The sequence below is a fragment of the Hemicordylus capensis genome, chromosome 1, assembly GCF_027244095.1.
Source record: "Hemicordylus capensis ecotype Gifberg chromosome 1, rHemCap1.1.pri, whole genome shotgun sequence".
NCBI classification, from domain to species: Eukaryota; Metazoa; Chordata; class Lepidosauria; order Squamata; family Cordylidae; genus Hemicordylus; species Hemicordylus capensis.
The window spans coordinates 217,295,069-217,314,926 of NC_069657.1; the positions used below are offsets into that span (position 1 = coordinate 217,295,069).

The following is a 19,858-nucleotide window of genomic DNA, read 5'->3' on the forward strand; positions in this document are numbered from 1 at the left end:
GTCAAAGTTATATCGCTTTTCACGTTCAGGCTTGGATATATTTTAGACTGGTCAGAAAATCAGAACGTCCCTAGAAAAGTGAATGACTGCATGTGGAAGAACCTAGCAGAAACCACGTCTGGTAACCTGATCTTTAAAATCAGCACACTTTTCACTAAGAAACACTTGAAAAAAGATTCAGACTAATGCTAAGGGAAAGACCATTTTGCTCACGTAATGGGGGAGGGATGATTTTTAGTGATCCCCCTTCCCTCTGCTGCTCTTGAAAATATGTTCTTGAGGATTGGGGATCCTGCTCCTGGTTGCAACTAATTCCTCCTCAACTATCATCACCTTCCATAACAATTTCTAAAAAATGAGGGCAATTTTTCAAGATGGCAGACAAACCATGGCGTGTAACATTTGGCAACCTACACTTTCAAATTCACCACATTTTTTCATTAAGAAGCAACTGGTTGCCATTAATTGTCTGAAATATCTTCAGTTTCCACTTTTTCCAGAAACCTGTCTAGTCTATTTCCAGGGCTCACACAAAGTATATTTCTTCTAAATGCATGGCTTCAGCTTCTGAATCTGGATCTGGTAACAAGAAGGGAAATGTCCACTTGCTTAGTTGTCTGTTTAGGACAAAACATAGCAAATCAACCTCATTTCATGAACTGGTAAAACAACTGGCTTACCATACAGCTTAATACATTAAATGTAGGTTATATTGAAATATCACACAAGAATCTCTACAGTAAATCAGAAAAATGTGGCAACTGTTGATGAGTAGAAAGTTTTCTGAAAATCCACATGGTGATTTATAATCAAAGGAGAAAACTAGTTGAATTCCCAAAGTATTTGTGTTGGGTCTACTATTGTAATATGGTTTTAATAACTTGGATGATTATATTTAATTTGTAGACTAGAACACAAAGTTATGAGTAATTACAAAGTGCTTCCCATATATTATTCTCTCAGTAATCCTTGAAACAACCCTCTGTTTCCATATAGTAAAGCCCCCACCCCACCCCCAATGGTGATCCTAGCTTGTATAAGGCTCTCTCGTGAATTCACAGCAGATATGAGATTTCACAACTCAGTCTCTTAGCCACTGTGGTATGATCTTTAATTCAAAATGCAATTTTTTTGAAGGATTGCCATAAATTAGAGTACTAGTAACAGTAACAAGATAAACATATCTTCCGAGAGCTAAAGTCAGATCTAGGGGTGAAATAAACTAACCCAGGCCAGGATCCAAAGTGCTACATGTGCACCAGGTCTTCTACAGTCTTCCTTTCCACAGCAATCCCTCGCACCTTCTAAAAAACTCAAGCAGGTTGGGGAAATTGCAGGGTCAGGGAATCTGTTTTGTTTTTTAACCAGAAAGCTGTGTGTGGAAGCACTTGCACACAGAGCTCTTTGAATCCCAGCATAGTAAATTGCTCCCTTAGTCGTAAAGGACCTTTGACTATAGACTTGAAAAGTGTGGAGGATATGATAAAAGAGGAGTAATATGCAAGGAGCTAGAAGTTTGCTGCACTCCATTACAATAGCAACTGATTTAAGGAAGTGGACAATACTTTGTGTTCAGTGGCAATTAAACAGAACTAGATTCAATATTAAGTTCTGAATCTTAAGAACAAGCTACTAATGTTATTAAGTCTTACGGACTTTATTAAGCCTCTAATTCATCAAGTGAGGTTACAAGATTTAATCATACGAACATGTTTACTCTTAGTACTGTGCAGTACCTAGAAAATGTCATTTAAAAAAAATTATAGTCTGAATGCTATTTTTAGATGTCAGGCCCTGAAAGATACCTTAAGTTCTCAAGCAAATAGCAATATGTTTTTTGTCCCCTAAGAATGAATCAGAGGCCCAGGGCTGGAAAAGGATTTCTGCTAGGTACAATTAAGGCTGAACTGAGTTTTATTTCCCCGCTCCTTTTCTTCTTCAGTAAATACCAGTTTACTCCAAAGGAGAAGGAGTAGTCTGGTGAACAAATTCCACAGATATCTCTCCACTACATGGTGAATATATCCTTTTGAATTTCAGTGTACTGCTATATACAAGTATTTAAGATAAAAACAACTCTGTACAACAGAAGTAGTCAAAACACTTTTTAATCTATTGCTCAACTACCAAGATTAGGGGGGAAAATACCTTAAAATCGATTCCTCCAACAAAGATGCGATTAGGAATGACTGTTCCAAATCTTGGGGCACTTGTAGGATTATTTAAAGGCACTGGCGACACAGTGTTAGGAGACGGAGACAAAGAATCAGTTTGCATCTGATTTGTGGTTTGCTGTTCAAGAGAACATAGTCTTGTTAAGAAATACTTTCAACATTAATAAATAAGCCACTAAACAGAAACTATAGAAATACTATGGATTCTTAAAAGGATTATATAGAATGCTAAAAAGCCAAGCCACAGCCATGAAGGGGGAGGAGAGGGGTATATATACTGTACATAAATACAAACATAAATAATTGCTTTCAAATCCGTTATTTCAACTCAGAGCCTCATTCATCCCATATGTATTTCAAGCTACATATGGAGCTTTTGAGTGTGTACAAACTGTTTTTCCCAGGCATCAGGGAACCATGACACCTAGAAATTTAACCGTGGCACCTAGACTAAGATATTCAGAGATAGAATTATTTAATAAAATCGTTCCAGCCAGCATTGCTTCTTGTTCTAATATGTTACTTGTAAAAGAGAAGCCTGTTTACACTCCCGCTTTATAATGTCTGTCAAGAAGTCTGATAATTTTGTCAACTGTCTGTTGTTTGGCTTCTAAACATTTGGGCTGGCTGCTAGATTGAAAGAAAATTTGTCAGGACGTGGTAGAAATACAATAAATACATGCTGGAAGCATCAAGGGGGAAAGAGGTAATATTGGATGTTATTATTATTTTAATTTATTTGGTATAGTTTTAAATTTTTATTATAGCTATATCATTATATAAATCCTTAGATCATTAACTTACTATTTAACTGCTTATAAGTGCACATACTACTCATATATATCATATATACTAAAGCTTCAGTTATACCAGCATGGTATAGAGGTTAGAGTGCTGGACTAGGACTGGGGAGACCCGAGTTCAAATCCCCATTCAGCCATGAGACTTGCTGGGTGACTCTGGGCCAGTCACTTCTCTCTCAGCCTAACCTACTTCACAGGGTTGTTGTGAGGAGAAACTCAAGTATGTAGTACACTGCTCTGGGCTCCTTGGAGGAAGAGCAGGACAGAAATGTAATAATAATAATACCACCAATCCACCTTAAGTGGTGCAGCGGGGAAATGCTTGACTAACAAGCAGCAGGTTGCTGGTTTGAATCCCAGCTGGTCCTATATCGGGCAGCAACGATATAGGAAGATGCTGAAAGGCATCATCTCATACTGTGTGGAAGGAGGCAATGGTAAACCCCTCATGTATTCTACCGAAGAAAACCACAGGTCTCTGCGGGCACCAGGAGTCGACACCGACTCGACGGCACACCTTACCTTTTATCAGTTATACCTAATACATTGTATCACCCTACTTAATAAACTATTATTCAAATTGTAAAACTGCTGAAATTAGTAGCAAAGTCAACTCTCACATATCCTGAGGTCATCATTCTTCTATTACTCCAATTAAACATATGGACAAATCTTGGCTGACATACCGGCTAACACTAGGGATTTGCACAGAATTGGTTCCATGCACACCCGGGAGGGCGTGGGTAGGTTCCTTTAAGGGGTAGGGGAGGCGCTGCCTACCTGCCAGCATGCCGCTTCCCCCCCGCTGGCACTCTTGTAAAAAGTGGGCGCATGGGGCTGCAGTGTGCCTCCCTGCAGCCCCGGTCAGTGGCACTCTGGAAATGGCTGACTTGAACACCAGTCCATGGAACCAGTTTGGCGCTCCCAGAATGGAGCGTCAAATGGTTCCGTGCATATCCCTAGCTAATGCAGCCGTAAAGACATGTCCACACTGTGAGGAGCTTCCCCACTACTGCTGCACTTGTGCATGCAGCAAGTAAAGGGGATGAATTTCAACCATCTGCTCTGTGCAACCCTCAGAGACATATTTTCAGCTGTCACCAGGCACTTCCAGAGGCAGAGCTGATTGTCAAACTTCGTTCCAACTGCTACACACCTGATGCTGTGCAGCTAGGAAAGCTCTTCACAACACAGACTCATCTTCCTGGTGCAGTCACACCGAATTAGTCAGGATGCTGGCCACTGTCTTGTACTTCTTACCCTCAATGCACACACACACACAAAAAATCCATTTCCTCCCCCCGACCCCTGTAAAGGTATAATTCCATCCCAATATTTTATTATGATTTGGCAGGATCTATTATTATTTATGAACTATAATAATTATGGTAAGGAGGGAACAACCCAATTCATTTAAGTTTGGAAAGATGTATGTATTTAAGAATGCCCAAGAATGACATTGTAGAGTGTTATATGTAGTAAAGTTCCTGACTATGAATGGATTTGGGGGAGAAATAAGAAAGGATTTGGACTTTTCTTACTTTCTTCAGTATCTACAATAAGAAAATATTGTATCAGTTTGTCAATATAAATTACTGATACTTTATAGGGCCCTGCACGTGATCATATGGGGATGGTTTGTGGGGGTAAAGAGCTCCTACAACAAAACAAAAAGCCGCTGCAGAATAAAGGATTTATTTTATGATCAGGGAGCTACTCATCTAGCTCTAGTTCTAGAGCTCAGCTGGCTTGCATTACTATTTATTTCTCCACTGGCTCCTCCCATGATTGCTCAGGCCCCAAATCTTATTGTTCATTGCATCTAATGGCCTTTAGTTATAAGAATTTTTAAAGTAGCATCACAATGAATTTAGGAACCTCAGACTGAGTAAATAAGAGTAAACTAGTAATCGGAGTAAATCAGACTAAGAGTGGGCCAAAACTAGCCCTCACAAATGCATTCTGATCTTATTAATTGGGCCCTATTTCACTTTTAATCAGAATGCAGTGCCATCAGAGCAGTCCTGACCATCTCTGTAAACTGCTTCAACCAGACATGGTTTTCTAAGGAAAAACAGGTTGCTCACCCAGAGGTGCACCTAGGTAATTTTGGAGCCTGGACTTAAAGGCCGATGGAGCCCCCCCCCATACAAATTAAGCATCATCTCCCTACACACACACACACACACACACACACACACACACACACACACACACACAGTGATACATGGGTTCTTGAGGGCACAAACAGTAACTGAACTCACAAGAATGTAAGAATATAAAACAGGTATATTTATGCAAACATGCATTAGCAGAAACATTTCAACATGCAACTTAACATATTCCCATCCCACATATTTCTTTTCCCAGTCCCTCCTCTGCCTCTAAAGCAAGAGTCACGCTCGGTCACCCAGCACAGGTCACAGTCACACTCAGCCGCCCGGCACAGTGATCACACCACCTGGGAACAGACTAAAGAGGATCTGTGGGCCCTCAGGGGTGGTAGCGGGCCCAGAAGTCCGGGGTAAGAGCCCCTCTGTGCTCACCTGTAACTTTTGATCCCTTGGTGGCTTAGCATCATTCACAAAATTGGGCTCTGCGCCTGTGCAGTGGCCAACATGGAAGGATTAGATAGCTTCTCTGGGCACTGTAAGCCCCACCCTTAGCACACAGAGCATGTCTGGTCTCTTTTGGTGGGAGAGCGCCATACCCCTCAGTTCCTGGATGGGCGAAGTTGGATGAAAGCTTCTTCAGGCCAGTGAGGAAAGAAGGTAAACGAGGAAAGAAGGTAAGAGCATTTGATAAATGGGGAGGCTGGGTGGGTATTCTGAATGCCAAGCCATCAAGGGAGCAAAGGTTATAGGTGAGCAACCTGTTTATCCTTGTGAAGGCTAGGCATAGTTCCCAACAATGGGTGAGTAGTTAGCTCCCAAGCAGCAGGTGGGATTTGAAGAACTTTTAAAAGAATAAAGCACTCAAAGTCAACATGGAAACCTCAGCCTCAGAGCGCATGTCAAGAACATAATGTTGAATGAAGGGTTGATCTGATGACCAAGTGGTGGGTGGCCTTGTGGATGTCGGTGAAACTAACTCCAGACAGGTGAGCGGCCAAAGTCCCTACTTGTCTTGTGGAATGAACCCAGAATGAACAATGCTTTGCTTGTTGTAGCAGGAGGACAAGGTAGCATGAACTATTCATTCTGATCGTCTATGTCTACAGACTGGTCTGCCTTTACTAGGACGCTAGTGAAGGTGACAAAGAGTTTGTGGACGTAAGTCTATAGTACATGCCAGGTAGTACAGAACAGTCTTACGAACATCCAAAGATGGTAAAGACTAGGGATGTGCAAAATGTGTTTTGTGTACATCTGGGGCAGCAGAGAGCAGATCGTTTGCCGATCCGAGTCAAAGCCGTTCTTGTACAAATTTTGTAGTTAGAATCAGAGTCCCAAATCAAGTCTGTTGTTCGTTCTGAAGTCAAACCAAGTAATCCGTTCAGCAGAAGAGTAGTCACACAGTCCGAAGTCAAAATTAAATCACAAAAGAGGAGCAACAGCCAAGAGGTGTAAGCGCTTTGGCAGTCAAGAGAAAACTGAAGGAAAGGCGCCCCAACTGTCCAATGGAATCTGCAAGGCACATGCAGACGGGCAGGGTGCGAAGAGGAGCTAGCTAGTCAGCCCGAGAGGTCCCTGCGCAGGCGCAGAAACCCAGTTCTTATGGATACAATGGATCACAATCCAGATCAAGAAGTTCCCTGTTCCTAGGAGGAAATGGCATCTAAGAATGTACAGATACCATCTTGAGTGGTCAGCAACACTGAGTACTGAAGATGGCACCCGCACATGCTCAGATGCTATTTCCTCCTTGGAACAGGGAATGTCCTACAACTGAGGGACAGAGAAGATCTGCCTTCCTCCTTTTAAAATGCCTGCTTGCCCCTAGCTGAAACGATTCGGCTGGGGCATCTCAAAGCGTTTCGGCACCTGGAAACAGAGGTGCTGAAACGCTTTCAGTACATCTCTAGTAGAGACCACTCAAATGGTGTCATGGGGCTGGGGAAAAACATGTGCAGGACAATGTCTTGGTTGATGTGAAAGTCTGACACTATTTTAGGCAGAAAAGTGGGATCAGTCCACATCACCACCTTGTTAGGATAGAACACTGTGTAAGCAGCCAGCTCATTAACCTTCCCAGCTATTGTGATTGCAATGAGGAAGGCTACTAAAGGTGTCTTCAGTGAGCATGGAAAGGACTAGGGAAAGACTCCAGGGCTCCACTGGTGCATTGATTGGAGGGAAGAGGTAGTTCAGCCCTTTCAAAAAAAAAAGTCTGCAGTCCGGATGCAAGAAGAAGGACAAGGACCCCCAACTGGGGTGCATGACCAACAGTGCAGACATATATACTTTGATAAGACAGTCCTGTTTGCTTGACTGAAGTCAGATAGAGCATGTCTTGGCAGACTGTGGCCACAGAGAGATCAAAGTGTCTGCAATGGGCATAAACAGAAAATCTCTTCCACTTGCAGGCATAGTTTCATCTCATGGAGGCCTTCGTCTCATGCAGAGTATTACTCAGAAGGTCAGCTTCCAAGCTGTCATGTTCAGAGTCTCCAGACTGTGATGAAGGACCTGACTGTTGTTTTCATTAAGAAGATCCGGACATGTCAAAGCTGTCATTGGGATCCCTGAGAAAAATGGAAGAATATATACGAATATGACAAATATTTATATACCACTTTTCAGCAGAAGTTCCCAAAGCGGTTTACATAGATATAAACAAACAAATAAATAAAATGGCCCCCTGTCCCCAACAGGCTCACAATGTAAAAAAAGAAGCAAAGGATAGACACCAGCAACAACCACTGGAGGGGTGATGTGCTGGGGATGGACAGGGCCAGCTGCTCTCCCTCAGCTAAATAAAGAGAATCACCACTTTAAAAAAGTGCCTCTTTGCTCAGTGCGCAGGGTGAACCACGGTTGCCTCAGCCACCATGGGGTGAGTATAATGCAGTTTGTGTTCTGCAGGGAGATCCAACTGACAACCCTTGAAAGGAGCTAGAGATGGGAGATGTAAAATAACTTGCCGGACCAAGGGGTCTGGAAGGCATCGCCCAGACCCTTTGCCCTCGTATTTCTCAGACAGTACATTGGGCTCTTCTTGTTTTCCCGGGTAGCATCTCCCAAAGTAAAAAAAGAAAGCTTAGAGCATCTATGTGTAGTTCCACTCATGTTAGCATGCATCAGTCATTTGTCTGCTTAGGCTGTCTGGCAGAATGTTGTCGACTCTGGCTATATGCAGAACCAGGGGGTAAATTTCATGCTTTATGCACCAGTACCATACTTAAATGGCCAGGTTGCACACTGACTTCAAGACAATGCCCCCCTAGTGGTTTAGATAAACTATAGCTGTGGTATTATCTAGCATAACCTGAACTGTCTTGCTGGAGAGAAGAGGAAGGACTTCATGGCCAGGAAGACCACCATCAGTTCGAGGAAACAGATGTGCAGGGAAGCTTGCTGGTGGTTCCACAGTCCCGGGTATGGAAGCCCGAGCAATAGGAACCACAGCCTATAAAGCAAGCATCTGTGCTGAGTGAACTTGAAGGTACAAGTGGCTGGAACGGAAGGTCAACATTGACGTTCTCCAGTCAGGTCTACTGCAGGAGAGTGTACAGGACTGACTCAGGGATCACTAGCTGGAGCTTTTGATTGTCCACATTGGGCTGGAAGACAGAAAGCAGCCACATCTGAAGAAGGCACATTCGGAGCCTCATGTAGGGTACCCTGGAGGCCCAAGAGGCACTGGATCAACTGAGTGGTCTGCGAATGGGTTGGAGCGGAAGGTGTAGACAGTGCTCTGGATGGTCAGTTGTCTGTCTGGAGAAACAGATAGGACTTCTTTCAGTTCACCTAGATGCCAAGCATGCCCCAAAGAAAGAGAACTTCTGCAATGTGGGTCAAGAGTAGGTCTCTGTTGTGTGACATGATCAGCCAGTCATCTGAAAACCCTTGTGTCCTCACATGGGTGATGACTGCACTCATGCACTTTGTGAACATGCATGTAGACAACCTGAAAGGGAGAGCTGTGTACTGGAACATCTGGTCCCCAACAGTGAAACAAGTACTTTCAATGACACAGTCTGTTGCAGATATGGAAATAGGCGTCTTTCAAATCCAGAGTGGAGAACAATTCCTCTATGGACAGAAGTGAAATAAGCTGTTGCAATGTAACCATCCGGAATTTCCTTGTATGTATTAACTCATTCAAGGCTTGGTCGAAGATGGGTTGAAGGCCCCTGTCCTTCTTTGGCACTTGAAAATATTAGTAGAACCCTGCCAATTGGTTCTCTGGAAATACTGGTTCTATCGCTACTTTGGATAAGAGTTCTTGTACCTCTGCTTGAAGCATACATAGGAACATAGGAAGCTGCTGTATACTGAGTCAGACCATTGGTCTATTTTCCACACAGACTGGCAGCGGCTTCTCCAAGGTTGCAGGCAGGAATCTCTCTCAGCCCTTTCTTGGGAGATGCTGCCAGGGAGGGAACTTGGAATCTTCTGCTCTTCCCAGAGCGGCTCCATCCCGAGGGGAATAACTTGCAATGCTCACATGTGGTCTCCCATTCAAATGCAACCAGGGTGGACCCTGCTTAGCTAAGGTCTTCATCTAAGTCAACTGACTCTTCCACAGGCAGTCTGGTGGAAGAGGCAGTCGACTTAGACCAGGCCTGCTCAACTCTGGCCCTCCTGCAGATGTTTGCCTACAACTCCCATAATCCCTGGCTATTGGCCACTCGCTGGGGATTATGGGAGTTGTAGTCCATAAACAGCTGGGGAGGAAGTTGAACAGGCCTGACTTAGACGACGTTGACGGTACCAACGATGATGTCAAAACCGAAGCTTAAGGCACCACTGTCTTCAGGCACTTTGGATCAGATGAGGGCTCAGAGTCCCTTTGCTTTCTTTTTAAAATTGTGTTTGTGATGGGGCTCCTTTGAGACTTTGTTTGGTTTCTTAAAGGCGGTTGGATGGAGGCTTTGACTTCGGCGCCAACAAAGCTGTTGATGTCACTGGTATCAGTGTCAGCGGGTGGAGTGTGGTCTCCTAGAGCACAGCCCTCAAATGTGGTTCTTGACTCTTTCTGGTCTGCTTGGAGAAGGAGAGGCAGATTTTGCAAGTATGGATGATATAGTCCTCCTCTAAGCACAGCAGACACAAATCGTGCCAGTCCAAAGAGGGCAAGGTGCCGTGGCATGAGGCACAACAACTGAACGTTTTCCTTGAGTCCATGAGACCTGAGGTGAATGAAGCCAAAAGTAGCAGGCAAAAAACAGAGTTGAGGGACTCCGATGTCAAAACCAAGAAAAGCACTGCTGAAAACCAATCTAAATGCTAAGCCAAAGGGTAGTCAAACCAACAGCCTGAGGTCTGAGTAAGTCAAAAAATCACTGAGAAAACAGTCTGAAAAAAGCCAAAAATCACTGAGGAAAAGGTTAGGTTATTTGTTCCAGGAACCAGGACGAAGGACAAAATCCTGAAGGAAGCGCACACTATGGCAGACAAAAAGGAACTGAGGGGAATGGTGCTCTCCACCAAAAGAGACTGAGTGTGCTCCATGTGTGAAGGGTGGGGCTTAGAGTACCCTGAGGAGCTATCAAATTCTTCTGTGGTGGCCACTTCGCAGGCGCAGAGCCCAATGTTGGAAATGATGCCTAACCATCATAAGGATCATGAATGTTCCTTAGAAATATGAGGGGGCCATATTTTGGTGAGCAATCTAGCCATGGAAGAACAGCCAAAGCCCAGTTGTGGTTCCTACTGTCCAGTCCCAAAGTCAGCTTTTTCAGCTGGACTTGTCCCAATCAACTTATTCCATAGTTATGGTGGATAGGATGAAGAGGAATGGTGACTCCTTCTCATGTCCCATACTGCTTTGTGTGCACTATATGGAGAAGGGAACAGAGGCGTCTCCTCTACAGGGGGACAGCGTAATCCTATGAATATTCAGCAAAGCCCATTGTGTTTTATGGTATGTACAGAATTGTAACCTCAGTTTCTGCCTGCTAAAGTAGAGAGTATGAGTGTGTGAGAGAGAATATACCTGTGTACAAAGAGATTGAAGATCTGATTAAGTGGCTACTTATAAAGCTTCCCAACATTTAAATGAGCAGGAAAGGGGGGACTTTGCAAGTTTCAGACATGGCCAACTAGTCAATTTAACATTAGCAACCTGGTTCCCCAAATTTAAAAGTTTCTCTATCCTGGTTCTGTTTCATTGAGGAAACACATGGGGGAGCGGGGTGACACCACATCAACAGGAAGAAAACAGGAACAGTGCACTGCCAATTTATTAAAAGGTATGTCCTGACATGTTTTGAGTAGAACTCTTCTTCAGGGGAAGTGATTCATAAAGCATTATGCACAACTTTTTAGCAGCTACTAGCTTCAATTTCTAGTGAGTGAAAGCAACGTCTCCAAAGCTAGGAGACATTACATTGATACCAGTATTGAATCCTGGTTCCGCATTATATCTGGATCAAGCCATAGACAGGGAATTACAGTATTACCGACTATTCATCAATTAAAAAAAATTGTGTTCCTAATATTCAACCTGCAAATTTAGTCACACTTTACAAAACACCACAGTCTAGCCATAATTAAATTGTTCATATTGTAGTCTATCTAGGCATGCACAGGAAGCGTTAGCATAGCATAGTGTGCTATGAGCAACAGAACCGCGACAAGGTCCTTCCTGAGTCTGTTGAAAAAAGAATCATCTGGGAAAATATGTTATTGAAAGACAAAAAACTAGGCATCTCCAAAGTCACTTGCCAGCTTGTTAGTGGCGAGTGCCTGTGCCCTCTAGCAGGTAGGACACATAGCACCCCACAGATCTCCCCAGAGGTCTCACTTCCACTGACATTTTTGAGAAGATAAAAAACAGCAGGAATCCTTTCTGAGCAGCAAGAGTGGGCTGCCACTGTTTCTTGCCATCTCCAAATACCAGTATGAAAGACAGAAGAAAGGCTTCTCTCCTAAGGATCTGAGGGGAAACCACAACTAATGGCTAGCTAGTGAGCTAAGCCTACGTTTGTGGATCCCTGAAAAAAAAAAAGATGCTGATGATTTGTCAATTCAGGTGTTAAGACATTAAAATGAAATACAATTACAATATTTTAAATGATAAGAACTAAAGAAAACAACTTGTTAAGTCTATTGTTCCTCATATTAACTTATAAGAAAGTTGGATTATTTGAAAACAAGCATTATTCCACATTTTAAAATCAACTATCGGTTTCTAAAAAGTGACTGTGGCTCTTTTTGGTGACATTAATTGAAATTTTCCCCATAGAACTATTCTGACAATATATTCTGGTTTCAAACAGTTTAGTTTCCTGAAAGTAGTCATCACAGTGGAGAGAACCTGTTGATGCATCATTTTGAAATGTATTATAAGAAATGAGATTAGTTGCTGCAGTGAAGAAAACTGGTTAATCCAAGAGTGATAATTGATGCAAGACAAAAGTAGAGGAGGTGTGCAAGTCTGTAGTCTCCAATCTAATTCACTGACTGGGCCACTGATGAAGACTGGGAGAGGCTGAAACACGTCTGGCCAATAATTTACCATTAACAAACTGTCCACTTGATTTTGGATTCGAACTTTCCTTTATACTAATTAGCATTCTTCCAGTCTCATGCACATATATTTTATTATTAATTGGATACTTTGCATTTTAGGTTTTCTTTCTACTTTTTTGCCTTGGTGTACTTGGTGAGATTTTACTTTGTTCCAGTATTTTCTGATATTTTAAATAATTATTTGAATAAACAGAATTGCACATTTAATATATAATTTTGTCCTGGTTTAGAGTGCTTCATTTATTGTACTGAACCAGGCTTATATTGCTGTTGGTGCTGGATATGTTTAGCCTGGAGAAGAGAAGACTAAGAGAGGATATAATAGCTGTCTTCAGATATCTGAAGGGCTGTGGACTTGTTCTTTGTTGCTCCTGAAGGCAGGACTAGAACCAACAAGTTGAAAATACAAGGAAGCTGATTTAGCCTACATATTAGGAAGAATTTCCTAACTGTAAGGGCTGTTCAACTGTAAGGGCTGTAACAGCTCTTCTTCTTCAGAGGTTTTCAAACAGAGGCTCGATGGTCATCTATCAGGAACGCTGTGTAGTTTCTTGCACTGAGCAGCGGACTGGTCTAGAAGACCTCCAAGGTCCCTCTCCCATCTCTAATATTCAATGATTCCATGGATTGTTGTGGATAAGGAGGAGGAGTCTGGAGATAAATGCAAAGCAGCAAATATAGCAGAAAGTGAAACAAAAGCAGAACGTTTTTGAGAAGAATATTCCTGAAGTCTTGAGGAATATGTTTCTGATTCTGAAGATATCCTCTATTTATTTGAGATAAGGAAACTGTACAAGGGAAAACATATCATGGCAGCAGCGTGTAAAAGAGATCCCATCTGGGAATATTTTAATGAATACTGGTGGATACCAATTAAAATAAACAAATAATAATCATTCTGTTGATGCAAAATTAATCTGAAAATATTTCAAAGCAAGTCGTTGCTTTACAATGTATACCCACCTTCTAAAATGAAACCTATATCTATTTCTGAGTAGTAAAAAATATGTACTGTTATATCAAAAAACAAGAATGCACTTTAGTCAGAAAACAAGTAAATCAAGCCTTCCTAACCCTTTGCTTTTATTCCATGCTGACCAGGCAAATGGCCTCTGCACATGCACAGAGACCAAGTGAGTGCTGGAGCTGTGGCAGCCACCGTGCGGGTGCTGGCAGAATCACCAGTAATCCCTTTTTAAAGGTACCTCTCACTGCCCCCCACCTCCAGTGTCGCTTTCAGCAGCCACAACTTCCATAAACCTTTCTCCTGTTTGAGGAAGGGCAAGTTGCATTTGCTCAATTAAAAAGTGAACAGCGCTGTGAATGTGCTCAGAGGTATTCTTAGATTAATCCCAATGACTGATATAAACTAATCACCAAACCTGGGCACAAATTACAGGACATTGGTAGGGATGTTGGGAGTGTGTGTGTTTGGAGTGGAGGAGATACAGGGACAGACTGATGCCAGAAGGTTCAGCTAATAAGCCAAGCTGATGTAAAATGGCATTTGCAATTAATGTGTACTTTGGGCCTGAGTCTGTTCCAGGTATTTTAATAAAACTGTATCAGTCCTGTCAGCAGAATGTGGGCTGTTTTCCAAAACAGTCACGATGATGATTCCAGTTTGGACATTTATTTTAAATGTTCCAATGTTTTTAAGAAACAGCTTGTTTAGCTTGAGGACTAACAAGATTTTCCTATGAGAAAACTCAAGTGTGTTGAACGTAATGAAGCTTGCGTGGGTTTTGGACGTTCACTCTCAAGATGAGCACAGGGCAGAGCTCCACACATTTGCGGACATCGCAAGCACAAGGAGGCCCCTGCCATTCTTTCATGCCTGACACACCGGGAAGACGGGAGGAGGACCATCTCTGACTGTGGGGTACTTTTAGAGGGATCAGGTCGCCAACATTTCACGGCCAGAATGAGGGACATGAGGGGGGTGTGCGCAAGGGCGTTACTGGCCGCTCCCGGTTTGGGCGGGAAAGCCTCCACGACGACGCCGCGCCGGCCTCTTCAGAGATCTCGTTCCCTTCCCGTTCCCCCTAACTGCCCAATAAAAGTTTGGTGACCAGAATAATCCCCCCCTAACCCCCCGTTAATTAACGGGCGCGACGCCTCAGGGGGCCACGTTCCCCTCAGGAACCTCTGGCGGGCCAATCGCAGCCCGAGGCGACCGGCGGCCTACTCGGCGACCCTTTGCTCCACGGGGTCTCTCTCATACTAACCGAGGAGTCGGGCTCCATCGCTCTCCTCACAAACACATAGACAGCAACCGCCCTCACGGTGTTGGCGGCTCGATCCTCGCCGCAGCTCTCTGCCTACGAAGCAGACCTGTCTGTAAACCACCAGCAAGGCGGGAGCAGTGGCGGCCTGGACAAACTGGGTGGGGCGGGCGCGGCAAACACGCGCTGGCTACACGTGGATGAGGCCGAGAGCAGAGCGAGGCGAGGGGGGTTGAGGTTGTGTTTGGGGTAGTAGCCAGAGACGGAAACTGAGGCGCGGGCGACAGATTTTTGTGTGTGTGTGTCGCTCCTTTCCCTTTTGACGTATTTCCATCTCCTGATTCCCGGCAGACTTTGGCACCTATGACGCCTGTAGCGCTAGACAAGAAAGCAAGAACTTTGAATAGTAACATACTGATATACTGGTCACTGCCTAACCTCAGAAAGACTTCCATAGACCTCTGCTTCCCTGCTCCCCTTCCCATATGTGTGCATAACCACCTTCACAGGGTTCTTGTGAAAGAGAAACTTAAGTATGTAGTACACCGCTTTGGGCTCCTTGGAGGAAGAATGGGATATAAATGATGATGATGATAATAATAATAATAATGAATGGCTTAAGAATGGCAACTTGAAGAAAGAATCAGAGGGTTTAATACTGGCTGCACAAGAACAGGCACTAAGAACAAATGCAATAAGAGCAAAAGTCAAAAAATCCACCACAAACAGCAAGTGCCGCCTTTGTAAAGAAGCAGATGAAACCGTGGACCACCTAATCAGCTGTTGTAAAAAGATCGCACAGACTGACTACAAACAAAGGCATGACAAGGTAGCAGGGATGATACACTGGAACATCTGCAAAAAATACAAGCTACCTGTAGCCAAAAATTGGTGGGACCATAAAACTGAAAAAGTTGAAGAAAATGAAGATGTAAAAATATTATGGGACTTCCAACTACAAACAGACAAACATCTGCCACACAGTACACCAGATATAACTGTAGTCGAGAAGAAAGAAAAACAAGTCAAAATAATCGACATAGCAATACCAGGGGATAGCAGAATAGAAGAAAAAGAAATAGAAAAAATCACCAAATACAAAGATCTGCAAATGGAAATTGAAAGGCTGTGGCAGAAAAAGACCCAAATAATCCCAGTGGTAATTGGCGCCCTGGGTGCAGTTCCAAAAGACCTTGAAGAGCACCTCAACACCATAGGGGCCACAGAAATCACCATCAGCCAATTACAAACAGCAGCTTTACTGGGAACAGCCTATATTCTGCGACGATATCTATAACAATTGACAATAAAATTCAGCCATCCTAGGTCTTTGGGAAGGACTCGATGTCTGGATAAGACAAACCAGTCAATAACACCTGTCTGACTGTGTAAACAAGAAATAATGAAAGATTAGTTGTCCTTCTAGTACTCCAGTCTCCACATTTTTCACACCTTCAGTGAAGTGTCTAGCACTGTTCAGACACTATGTAGCATGAGTGTACAGATGTCTGTGCACTCATGCATGTTTTATGTGTAATTGACTGAGGAGGAGGAATGCTGGTCTTGTGGTATTTGAGTGCTGGAAGACGTATGGAAGATCTCCGTGCGGAGAAAGGCCCACAACAGGCTGCCTACAGCCGGGGCCAGTCATTCAGTCATTTGGGAAGGAGCTGGAAGGAACTCTTTCTCACCGACCCCGGCCCTGTCGCGTTGTTTTAGAGGGAGGGGACCTGGAAGGAGTTCTCTCTCATTGCCCTGTCCTGTTGCGCAGGCTTCAGGCTTATGTTAAAAAGTAAGTGGGAGGACTTAGTTTCCCCCTCCCACCCCCACTCTCCCAGCAGCAGGAGCTGCTGCGGCCTCCGCCACCTCCACTCAGCCTTTTTAGAAAGGCGAAAGGGGGGACTTTCCCCTTGACCCCCACCCTCCCTGCAGCTCCCCCCTCCAGGGGTGGCAAAAGTTGTGGAGCGGGAAAATTTGCTGCTCCTCAAATTTTCCCGCTTTAGGCAAATGCCTATTCTGTTCCTCTGTTAATCCACCAATGCCTACATACAGATCTCTCCACCTGTGTATACACGTATGAATGTTGAACATAACGTGTGAGGCTTATATGCAGCATCACACCTGTTGTCGCTGTTACAGGCCTCCACATGTTCATCTGAAAATCTAAATAAAGCCCAGCCCTAGACACATACAAGTTATACAAATGTAGGCTTTGTTTGTGTAGTGGAAAACCTGCACAAATCAGGCTCTGCAGTCATACATACATAGCCCACCTACTACAGTTGTACAGGAATAGGATCTGTTCAGACCTTCAGACAAATGTGTGGGAGTCTGAGTGCAATCTCAATCCCTACTGCTCATGTGTTCACTGAAAATGTGAAAAGGACTAGGGTTGTTTAAGGACAGTAGTGTGTATTTCCCCCTGAAAAAACTCCAGCCTGAATTTATGTGCAGAGTGGTGCTCCATTTTAATCCACATTGCTGTTGTGTATTTAGACCAGAGGCCAAATAATCCAGATTTAACATATGCAAAATCTAATGAACAGCTCTTATAAATTTCAGACTGGTCCTAAGTACATTCACATTCTATGCTATTTCTACATTATTTTTCAAAATAAGTGGCGAACAGAGCAATAAAATGTTTAAAAAACAAAGCACCAATAAAATTAAAATAAATAAAGTGAAGATCACAAAACACATCAAAACATTTGGCAACAGAGTAAAATCAAATTAGCACAATCAGTTTAGTGTTCAATTAAAAATAATAATTGTATGGGTCTGATGCATCTTCCTGGGGTGGGAATTACACAATTGTAGCACCACTGTTGAAAGGGCCCTGCCTTTAGCACTCACCAAATATATCTAATTTCTGGCTGGTTTCACCCTGGTTCAAAACAGCATCAGGCAATTCCTGAAAGTATAGGAGCCTTGGAACAGTGCATATATACTCAGCTACTTGCTCCATACTCTAATTTCTATATTGCTCCACCCCACATTTTGCACACATATTTCACACACAGCTGTCTCCACACACCTATGCTCCTTACAAATCTACTTGATTTTGTGTTAGCTGCTCCCGCTCAGTAGTCACCCTTTTTTCCTAACAATAGACTCTTAAAAACTGCTACTACCGGTAGTATGTATGGTTTCCAACTTTTGTTTTTGATAGTTCTGGTACCTCTGAGCATGTTTTCCCAGTAATGAAACAAGTTTCTGTTTTGGGGTTGTTTTTTTAAAGATAAAAAAATAAATTCATCTGATAAATAGTTGCCTGGGGAACAGTTTTGCTGGCTGGTGTAGCAAAAAGGGCAAGAAGACCTGTGGCACTTCCATTGTAGCATGTGTGTCTGTGCTTCACAATATTCTGACTCATACCTTCTGAAAGCCTTAACTATTTCACACACGCACATACACATTAATAGTGAAAACATGGCACGTATTTTTCTGGCTTTGCATTGCCTTATCAATTCAGAAGAACAAATGCTGTCTGGACCAGTAAGATTCCAGCTGGTTGACAATCTTAAATTTAAGGATCCTGAGTAGCAAAGCCTATTCTCACCACCCCCACCCCACAGGCCTTTCACAATTATGATCTCTGCAACACACACATAATTTACATGCTTTTCCAGCAAATGCTCCCATGGTCCCAATGTCTCCTAATTATCCACTGTAGTCACAGAAGTGCAATCTTGCTCCACCTTCTCCTTTTCTTCACTCATTACAGCTATATAATTAGTTTGAAGATACCCACTCATTATAGAATATTTTAGTGGGAAGAATCTGATGTTTTCAAGTAAAAGCACCACACACACACACACCCCCGGTTGTACAAGAAAATGTGAAGAGAAAAATTAGCCCAGTATCTTGGTTAATATGAGTAAACAATGCCATACTTGAGATTGCATTGATGTAGTTTAAATTGTTGATATTTATTATTCTCCAAGCGCTGCCTTGCAGTTGTTCTGTCAGTCCTTTTGCCCCTTTCTGGGACACTGTTATCAACCTGACAGCCCAAAACTCTGTTCCTTCCTGAAAGCCTGTCCTGACAGCCTTCCCTAATCTATGGCACCTCCGACTGTCCCTGCTACCCCTTGCTGAAAAATTATCACCATCCCTTCTTTTGAACCCCTGCCGTTCTATATTGTCCTTGCACTCCTAATCATCTAGTTTTAGTCTCCACCCCTGGTGCTGTGCTTGGGAAAGGTTTGCCATGCTTGGGAAAGAGGACTCTCCCCTTACCTCCGCCACGACCCCTTGTTCCTGTTGCTGCTGTCACTCACCCAGAGAAACTCGTCCCAAAATATGCATGCTTAACTCTCAGGAACTGCATAGACCCCCACTTTACACCCTTATATACCCTAGGGTGCAGGGGAAGGGAGACATACTCACCCCTACGAAGTGAAAATGACTGGATTGTGGTCTGCCCAAGAGCAGTAGAAGGGAGAGTGCCTTATTCTCAGGATTGGAGCAGCAGGAGGCGGCAGCATCTGGTTGTTGGCTGCTCTTCCATTCCCGGTGTACTGTTTGCTTTCTGACACACTCACACACATTCCTCCTCCCCCCTCCTGGGTATCATTTTGCCAAGAATCCCCTACCACACACACACACATACCCACTGATCCCAGCCTGGCTGACATACAGGCCTTACAGGAATAGTAGCAAGGAGGAGGAGTGGTGGGTGAGAGTTTTAAACTGCCACTCTAGGAGGACCTTGCAAATTAAGAAGAAAGTAAATACCCCATTGGATCACACATAGCAGAGCCTGCTTTGTATTAAAGCATAATCTGCCTCTTTTCTAGGTTTAGCCTTCCAAATACAGGCTTTTGATCTATCTATCTATCTATCTATCTATCTATCTATCTATCTATCTATCTATCTATCTATCTATCTATCCTCAAGGATTGTTTACAAGATCAATTACTGCATATTAATTATCATTCTGTTTACTTTAATCTCACTTATATGTTGTTCATATAAAACAAAAATAGAAGGCTAATCTAGCTGCAGATATGGCATTT

The 19,858-nt window shown here is 43.3% G+C and overlaps 1 protein-coding gene across 4 annotated transcripts in view; it reads right to left on the reverse strand.

Annotated features, from left to right (window-relative positions):
* BOLL (boule homolog, RNA binding protein) overlaps positions 1–19,438 on the reverse strand; it is a 66,204-nt gene extending 46,766 nt beyond the window's left edge. Inside the window, exons 1-2 of one of the 4 annotated variants that reach the window (XM_053277719.1) lie at positions 19,230–19,438; positions 2,149–2,292 (exon numbers count right to left, since the gene is read on the reverse strand). In XM_053277719.1, the coding sequence (XP_053133694.1) occupies positions 2,149–2,277 (129 nt within the window). In that variant the 5' untranslated portion in view covers positions 2,278–2,292; positions 19,230–19,438. Of the gene's footprint in view, positions 1–414; positions 580–2,148; positions 2,293–14,843; positions 15,184–19,229 lie in introns of those variants that run through there. The other 3 variants (XM_053277709.1, XM_053277727.1, XM_053277735.1) reach the window with 3 other exon arrangements.
* Positions 19,439–19,858: the final 420 nt, after the last annotated feature.